This window comes from Cariama cristata, unplaced genomic scaffold, assembly GCF_000690535.1.
Source record: "Cariama cristata isolate BGI_N322 unplaced genomic scaffold, ASM69053v1 scaffold4584, whole genome shotgun sequence".
Taxonomy (NCBI): domain Eukaryota; kingdom Metazoa; phylum Chordata; class Aves; order Cariamiformes; family Cariamidae; genus Cariama; species Cariama cristata.
The window spans coordinates 1-9402 of NW_009611072.1; the positions used below are offsets into that span (position 1 = coordinate 1).

At 45.3% G+C, this 9402-nt stretch overlaps 1 protein-coding gene across 1 annotated transcript in view; it reads right to left on the bottom strand.

The window, feature by feature from the left end:
• Nucleotides 1-1385: 1385 nt before the first annotated feature.
• Nucleotides 1386-9402, bottom strand: part of LOC104160035 (unconventional myosin-VIIa-like) — a gene marked incomplete at its 3' end in the record, with an annotated part of 20094 nt that continues 12077 nt past the window's right edge. Inside the window, exons 13-19 of the mRNA XM_009698086.1 lie at nucleotides 7634-7769; nucleotides 7248-7406; nucleotides 6136-6176; nucleotides 4247-4384; nucleotides 3136-3288; nucleotides 2500-2598; nucleotides 1386-1480 (exon numbers count right to left, since the gene is read on the bottom strand). Of these exons, the coding sequence (XP_009696388.1) occupies nucleotides 1386-1480; nucleotides 2500-2598; nucleotides 3136-3288; nucleotides 4247-4384; nucleotides 6136-6176; nucleotides 7248-7406; nucleotides 7634-7769 (821 nt within the window). The remainder of the gene's footprint in view (nucleotides 1481-2499; nucleotides 2599-3135; nucleotides 3289-4246; nucleotides 4385-6135; nucleotides 6177-7247; nucleotides 7407-7633; nucleotides 7770-9402) is intronic.

Sequence of the window (9402 nt, forward strand, 5' to 3'; positions counted from 1 at the left end):
CCAGTTTGAAGCTCAGTGAGGGCTGTTCTTCCTGCTTCTGAGTAGCCTAAGAAAAATATTATGTGGCAGCAGAAAGATTAGTCTGGTCAGATACTTTTGTACCACATGCTTCAAAATTATCCTCACTTAAACATTTTGTCTGCTGACATGTTCTCCATGCTGATGAAAAGGCCAGAACAGGCTGTTTTGCCTGAATTTTTGTGTAAATAAAGGCCTTAGGAGATTTCACCTAAGCTCAGCTCATTCTGCCAGTGAAGCAGCACCATGAATCAGTTGAGTTCACAAAGTTTTCCTATTTGCTTTGCTATCCATTTAGTGGTAGAAAGGATGAGATAGAAGTATTACTAATCCACCTTGATACATCTGAGCTGACTTCGCCCTTAATGCTTCAAAAATACTCAGCAGCTGCAGAACAAATTCATTGCTGTCATAGGAGAGCTCTGCAAGAACTGAAAAAGCCCTTGCATCAAGTCTGGATGAGTTAAGTCTCCCATCTGATGACCACTTGCTCCCCAGTGCCCTAACTGCCAGGACTAGGAGCCCATCTGAGCAAAATTAACTTCCCATGGTAAAAGCTGTCACACTATGGCTGTCAGAAGTGGCACATAGCTCTGATGGTTTAAAAATAAAAGCGAGGTGAAGCTTTTTGGGAGAGGTGATACTCTGTCAGATAACAGGCAGAGTTTGAAAAAAAGGGGGAAGTTTTGGGGCATTTGTGTCATGTTTTTTAGTTCTTGCTTCTCTACTGTCAGGAATATTTCTAAACCAAACCAGGATTCAGTCCTGTATCATGGTTCTGGTTGGGGGACACAAGATTAGTAAGTACAAATCATGATGTAAAGCATTTAATGAGGACAAACATTTACTTGACAGTGACTAAATTTCACTTCTGAAGATATTTCAGACTAAACCAGACAAAATGCAAGAATTGTGCATCTTTGGCAAAGAGAAGGACTAGTTAGTTTCTATCTGATTCTTTTCTATGTCTTGTATCAAAGAGGCATCCTAAATAAGAGAGTTCTTGTAGCTCTGAGAGGGACACAGGTTCCATGGGGATTTCCTGCTTTCCAGATGCCTACTGTTACTAGAAATATTAAGAGAAAATCCTCCTTCTAGCCCTTCCTCTTCATACAAGCTGCATGTGCCACAGCCCTGCATTTTGAAGAGCATCATGAAAATAAAGAAACTGAGCCAGAACAAATCTTTGTGCAAAATCCGCATAGATGCATAGTGCACTGTTACATGATGAGCACTGAATTCAAGGCTAGTGAAAGGTATGGATTGATACATTTCATACTCAGAAATGCTTCACAGAGTGTGCTAAACTGCACCACAAAGACTACTGCTTCAAACCAAGGCAAATTCCCTTCTGTAAGATCACTGACCTGTCCTTCAATCCTCTCATCACCTTCTGGATAAGAAGAACCTTATTTGTGAGTATATTTTGGCGTTGCAGCTCCAATACTGTATCATGATGATCCTGTTAAAAGAAAGAGTGGATATGCCAGCTGAGCAGACACCCCCACAACTTCTGAAAACTGGACACGTGGTCTGAAAAAGGCCCCAAATCAGCACGATGTAGTGCAAGCTGTGACTTGTTCAGAGAAGGGCAACAAAGCTGGTGAAGGGCCTGGAGAAAAAGCCTTACAAGGAGCGGCTGAGGGAGCTGGGGGTGTTTAGTCTGGAGAAGAGGAGGCTGAGGGGAGACCTGATCGCCCTCTACAACTACCTGAAAGGAGGTTGTAGTGAGGTGGGGATTGGGCTCTTCTCCCCGGTAATTAGCGATAGGACGAGAGGAAATGGTCTCAAGTTGCGCCAGGGGAGGTTCAGGCTGGACATTAGAAAGAACTTCTTCACTGTTAGAGTCGTTAGGCATTGGAACAGGCTCCCCAGGGAGGTGGGGGAGTCATCGTCCCTGGAGATGTTCAAAAAACGTTTAGATGTGGCACTTCAAGACATGGTTTAGTGGACAGGGTGGCATCAGGTGTACGGTTGGACTTGATGATCTTTGAGGTCTCTTCCAACCATAATGATTCTATGATTCTATGATTCTAAAATGCATTTATGGAACTGCGGTAGGAAGAGTGCACACCACTTGCCCACACCATGTCTGGCTATAGCCATAAACAAGCAGAAAATCTGCCTGCAGTAAGACTGTTTTTACCTGAGTGTATGCTACAGGCAAGGAGGTCCCCTCAACAGTGTGCTGGTGTCCAGTTCTTTTTTACGCTCGAGGCTTGAGCAGAAACCAATACATTGCACTGTGCTGTTTCAGCTGCAACACTGGAGCACAGGAACAGGATCAGCCTCCCCTACACCAAACTGTGTCCATTAAATTACTTGACCTTCAGGAACAAAGATCCAGCCTCAGATTCAAGAGAGAGTTTATAAAAGAACCCAGTCCTTCTGGGTCACCAGTCTTGCACAAACAGGTCAAGCTATACTGTGAAGCACCCAGTTTTTCAGGAGAAGAGACAATAAACTGTCCTTTTTACTTACTTTAAGGAAAATCTTGGTCTTTCCAGCTTGCCAGCTTTCATCCTTGCCCAGCACTGCTTCAGAGATGCTGATACAGCTCTGTCGAGCATCATTCTTCAGCTGATGTGCAAAAGCATCATCATGTTAGGGCTCGGTTGTGAAACACAGCAGCTGTACTATGTAAGGATCTATTGCCCTGCATTTCAAAGGGCGAAGCACAGAAACAGATGAGGTCTTACAGACCTCTGGGCTGACAGTATAATGAATGAAAGTGGTTCAGATCAAATGGTCAAGAAAAGGATGAACATCACTGCATGGCCAAACATTCCAGAGTTCAAGTGAGAGGAGGATGCTAGAAACCTCCAAAGTGCGTGATTACAGAAAAGAAATGTCTGAGGGCAATGGGGATGCCACCCTGCCTGAGATGTCTGTGTGGGGCAAGTCAAGGATAGCTGGACGTAAAAGCACCTCTACCGTTTCAGCCAAGGTCCAAGAGACTATGTAAGTATTTAGCTATCGTTACTGTGATGACAGTTCCTGTGATGACAGCTCTCTCAACTATGCTAGCAATAATCCAAGAACTTTCTACTGTGGGAAAGACTAAAGCCCCCTAAGGAAAAGTTAGATTAGCCTTAAACCAAGTTTTTGCTTACATACCTGTTCTCGAAGAGACCATGGCAGGAGAACTCTGTATCTCTCAAAGAACTCCTCAAAGCTGTAGCGAATTGGGTAGCCAGCTTTCCTGATCTGAATGGTCTCCATCATCCCTGAATATCGCAGCTGTTTGATACACAGTTCCCGGTCGAACAACTGAAAGGGAAAGCAGACAAGGAGGAGATTTAGCACTGAGAGAAGCTACACAAGCAGCGTTCCTCAGAACTTATCTATTAACCTCCAACCTCAGAGTGCCTGCAAAATGGCCTACTATGCTTTTTTTAATTGCACTTCTTATTTCTTTAGTGCACTAAATGAATTAATCACAGGCATAAACAAGTGGCTCCAAAGGGGCTTCAAATTTGTGTTTGTCAGCAGTGGAAACAGTCCATTAACTTCAATCTGGCTTTAGCAACCATTTTCAATTCTAGAACTGCAATTTCAGATGAACAGTAAATTGTTCATGTCATTTTGCAGGTGTGAATAACTGCAGCAGCAACTTAGGCCCTTTGGGCATAGTCATGCAAAGCACAGCATGCATGCTGCTAGTTTTTTGTAATGCAGATTAAAAATAGGCTCACTAAGCCACATACAGTACTTTAAAAATTAACTCACTTGACCAATACCATAATACAAGGTTTTAGTGTTGAATCAGGTTGTGGTCTCCCGAGTTCCCGCCAAGTGTCTTAATGATAAACTTGCTCCTTTTCTCCTGTAGCCACATCATCCCTCTCAAACACCAGCAGCTCTCCTACTCTCTCTCAGGCTATTTCATAGTATGATCATTGTTGGATCCTAATGTTTTTCATTTGTCTCCTTGTTGAGGGGCTAGAAACTCTTGAGTTTTGTCTTGATCTTTACAGGGAAGGCTTTTACAACTCCCCTCAGGAATACACCTATGTGCTTTTTTGCCATCTATTACCCTATGATGCTTTTTAGAGATGTTTTTGTAAATTAACAATGCTATATCCTGCCACTCTTTTTATTGCAGTAATAGCCTGTACTCTAGCTCTTCTTGGCTGAAGTACAGATATAAAATGTTACACAGCAACTGACAGCTTTTTCTCATTAAAAAGTTTACCAAAGGCAAGACCTCATATTGTTAAAACATTACCAGTGGTTTCTTGTAGTCATTTGGCTTGATGCAGCGGATGAAGTATGGCTGGCACTGCTCAAGGATTTTCATTAGTTTTTCCAAGGATTGCTTGAACTGTCCTCCCAGAGTAGAGAGCCGTTTGGCGGTATCCAAGCCCTGGAAGAGTAAGCGCAAGCTGACTGCTACATCATTCACTGTCAGAGGGCCAATTAATAAATCTTTGTATTTTTGTACAATGTAACAGTATCACATAACTGCCAGAAAAAAAAAAAAAATTATCTACGTGGGAGCTAAATCGGCCATCTGCATCTTATTAATTTGGGTTTATTCTTGTGAAGAAACCCAACTGAGCTCTTTCACCTACTTGGGCACCAAGTTCTAGCAGTGGGGGTGGCTGTGGTGGAAGCAATTCCACCCACACAAGCCCACATAGGCCTGTCTCTTCCAACCAAGGCTGCGTTTAGGGTAGGGCCTGAGTGCCAAGCTGTCATTCGTGGGTGTGTGCCTGAAAGCTTGGTGAGAAACAGCCACTCCCAAAGCGATAACCTCTGGGCCAGACATTTTGCTGCCATCTCAGCTAAGTAGGAATGCTAAGGATCCAGAACAGCTCATTCCTTAGTGATTAGGATGACTGATCCCCTTGCTCATTAATACTACAGTAAGCGGTGAAAAGGCAAACTTTTACTGGAGGATGAGGTAAGAGCTACTCCATTTATGGCTGCATATAAAGTGCTTTATGTCTCACCGCTCCTGGGTTGAATTTTGCTCCCAGTTGCAATAGTGTAACCCCCAAGGGATTGCACTTGGCTGCAGTTAGCTCCTGACTTCCCCAGCTTCTCTGAAAGCACAGTTCCACCTATGGCTTTTTCATGCAGATCATCACAATAGGCCAAAGTTTCTACCTGCTAGTACATTTTAATGGCACATTAAATTATGGTGACAACAGTGCAGATTCCAAGTAAAAGGACTCCACTGACCTTTTACATACAAGCACGGAGCTAATCATTGCAGCACAGTACAGCTAGTTTGTTTGTTTTGGGTGTTGTGGTGAGTTATGGATTTTTTTTTTTCCCCCCTAAGTAAATAATTTAAAGTCCAGTGGCTCCCTTCATTTCCATGATCTTTATGGTACCTCATGCTGCTGGTCTTACGTTTAAAGTGCCCTTTCTAACAGGCAGGTTGCCACCGTCTGCTTTAGCTACAGGGCAATGCTGCCCTCCAGCGGCCAAACACTCATGCCTTTGGAAAACAGCTCCTCGATGTCTCATAGCAGGTCTGAGGCATCTTAGGGCTAGCAAGCGTCTGAAATAGATATGACAACAGCATATACATGTTTAAGCTGTACAAGAGTTAAAAGCATTGCACTCCCAGATCTTAGACGCCATTCTGCTGTACCAGTAAATCAGTGGGATGGCCGCACAAGTCTGAAGCCCATACCGTCATGATTTCACACACATACCATTGTTAAAGCTGAATTTGTTGTTGAGATGGTGGTGACTTTTCTCTCCTGGTGTGTCAGGAAAGCAACTCTGAGACCTTAAGCACTTCTGGCACTTCATTGACTATTCTTTTCTGTAGCCTGTTTCTTAGGCTTCCTAATGGTGGCCCAACCTATTTTAAATTAATAGGGGTATTTCAGCTAACTTCTGTCCATTTGGAAATGGACAGTAGCCCACATTTAGTATCTCCTTTCTTGACATGCTGGTGTACTTTCTAAATGTAAAGAAAGGTGGTTTTTTTCAATAACACAACCCTATTTATAGAGACAAAAACCATTAGAGCGTTAGAGCAATGTAGATAGACCTGATATGTAATCTGAAGGTGTTCATAGCATTTAAGAGATGCTAAACCAGTTCTCTGTTGCTGCTTGTACCACTTCTGACATGCTTCTTCCCCAGGATATTTACCTGTCCATGGCCAGATGTTCTGGACAGCAGAAAGCCACATTGGGATAAAGATTGGAGAAGAAAGGACAGGATCAGAAAACAATGGCAGGAGAATAGACGGATAACAGGTAAGATAGCAAGCTGACTGTCTGTTCTGTACTCTGACAGGAAAACTCAAAGATGTAAACATTAAAAGCAAAAGTACCTTCACACAATGATGACACTGCATAGTTAAACGCTCAGAAGTCAAGGTACGTGAGAGTTGCAGCGGGGCAGAGAACTTGAACTCTGCCCTATGCTATTTCCAGTCCACTGCGCTTTACAACCTCATTTTCACTAGGCGTAGGACAAGGCTCCTTATAGCACTAGGCAGAGATGATTCTGTGATAAGTAGCCATCATGAACTTTGTCACAAAGCCTCTGGGCCAGGAGGAAGAGCTAAAGTTGCAGCAAGATGCAGGGCAGTGAGGCTGTGTCTACAGGTGTCACTGGGAGCAGGAGACAGAGTATCTTTCTGTGACAGCATGGCTATTTGCCCCTTTTTGCTAGCCTGTCAGCCCTCTGCAAGAATGAAAAGGTCAGGACCCAGCTGCCAGTTGCCCAGTCAGACCCCTTGGTGTTATGGTCCCAGCAGACTGGCTACATGTGCAGTATGGCAGCAGTTTAGCTACTGGCTTCTGGACAGGTACTGGCTTTGCACAGCGCTCTCTGCTTGGTGCTTTGTTCTGTTCCAATGAACCTTTTGAACTAGAGTTTCCTCCTACTAATTTACACCCATCCTGGTGATGTGGATGCAGTATGGATGCCCAGGCAGACACAGAGCAAACCCAGCCAGTTGGTGACAACATGTGGGGAGACAGCACAACTCATGCTCCCATGACGGCCTGCAGGCACGGCAACACAGATGTCCAGGGATGTAGTCCTGGCAGACAGGGCTGACTTTACACTTGTTTACAGCATGAACACCAGACCCTGACTTTTCCTGCAGACTCCTCTGCAGAAATTAGTTAAATGGAAGAGATAGGGATTTACAGAGACAGTGCAAAAGAAAGAGGAGGTTAAGAACAGCCAGAACCTTATGGAAGGGAGGAGAAATGAGTTGTTTCTGCAACTCAGTGCCAGTAAGCCAACCTTATAGGCCTGGTCAGCTCCACAATGCCGGATGGTCCCACGTCCCAGACTAGGTGGGGTCGTTTCCACCTGGAAAATCTCTCTCAGGAATTTGTTTTTGGAGGAATGAACTGCTTGCATTACATTAGCACTCAGTGTGTCCCGATTTTTCTCCAGGAAATCTATAGGATGGAAACAAAATCAGCTTGTCACCTCTGCAGCCTGCTGGCTCCTGTGCCACTCTGTCTAGCTAAAATCCACTTCGTTTACAGTAACTTGCAGATTAGTTTAGAGTAATCCTCCTGACCTCCTGATCTGACTTCAGATCAACACTACCCTGGAGTGCCACACATCCAAGGCATGTCACGCCCTTCTCTTCACCCTCTGTATCCAGCAGAGATGGGCTCACCTTTTGATTCATAAAAGACAGCCCCAGCAAAATGGTTGATGCCAAACTTGGTGTCATGGACACTCTTAGGTGGGATGTAGACTTTACTTTTGCCATGGAGGGAGTTGATTTTTATGAGCATGGTGGCATCTGTGCCCTAGAAAAGGCAAAAAAGGACAGTTAAGCAGATTCCCCCCAGCAGTGGCCTATGCTCAGCGAACAAATAGAAGTGGTGCTCCGAGATAACAAAAGCTCAAATTCTGCTCCTTATTTGTGTAGCAGATCTGGAGGAAGGTAGTGCCAGAAGCATCTTCCCTTTTACACAGACCCTTCTCTCAAGCATCAGGACAGAACGCACCACCAGAATGTAAGGCCTGGTACTTTAGAGCTGTACACAAGCCCCCATAACATTACTGACATCACCAGGTGCACTGAGAATTTCCCAAATCTTTGGACCTCACAAGCAAAGCCCTCCCCCAACCTTCCCATACTATCCTACTCAGTCATGCTCTAAGAGGTGCATGCTCCTTCTCCCAGGTAGGCACAGTTCTTTTACTACCCAACTGGTGCAAGACTCGGAGATCCCTGGAAGAAGGCTACCCTGAGCAGATACCAGTCAGCATGCCCAGATCGTGACTTCCACAGGCAAGGCAGTCAGCTGGGTGCTTCTCTTCAAGGGGTGCCATCACAATCTCATCCCCTTGTGCTGCATGTGAGGCTAGCTCTGGTCACCAGCCCATGCTAGGGGTAGTGAGTGCTCTGCTATCTGAGAAGTCCTGTGCTCTGGGAATCATAGAAGAGATGCTTTCTTGTCCTGCCTGCAGGACCATTGTCTTCTTAGGAAAGAAAGGGGAAAGCTGTCTGCCTGTACATGATCCTCTCAGATTGTTACCTGAGGACTACAAACATGCTGACGCAGGGGCTTGCTTTTCTGGACAAGCCCACACTGCCATCTGATTCTGTACCAGCAGTCCTGCTTAGCCTCACCGTGCTCTGGAGACTATGAAAATGCTCTGCAGGGATGTCTGAGATCAGGTGCTGCTTTCATTTCTGCTCTCCTGTTTGAAATGCCTGGCCTTTGCAGAATAACATTTCACAGAATCATAGAATCATAGAATCGCTTAGGTTGGAAAAGACCTTTAAGATCATCCAGTCCAATGGTTAACCTAGCACTGCCAAGTCCACCAGTAAACCATGTCCCTAAGTGCCACATCTACACCTCTTTTAAATACCTCCAGGGATGGTGACTCTCCCACTTCCCTGGGCAGCCTGTTCCAATGCTGGACAATCCTTTCAGTGAAGATATTTTTTCCTAATATCCAATTCTAAACCTCCCTTGGCGCAACTGGAGGCCATTTGCTGTTGTCCTATCGCTTGTTACTTGGGAGAAGAGACCAACCCCCACCTGGCTACACCCTCCTTTCAGGCAGTTGTAGAGAGCGATCAGGTCTCCCCTCAGCCTCCTCTTCTCCAAGCTAAACACCCCCATCTCCCTCAGCCGCTCACCTCAGACTTGTGCTCCAGACCCTTCACCACCTTCCATTGCCTTTCTCTGGACTCGCTCCAGCACCTCAAGGTCTGTCTTGTGGTGAGGAGCCCAAAACCGAACACAGGATTCGAGGTGCGGCCTCACCAGTGCCAAGTAGGGGGACGATCACTGCCCTGGTCCTGCTGGCCACACTATTCCTGATACAAGCCAGGATGCTGTTGACCTTCTTGGCCACCTGGGCACACTGCTGGCTCATGTTCAGCTGGCTGTGGACCAACACCCCCAGGTCCTTTTCTGCCGG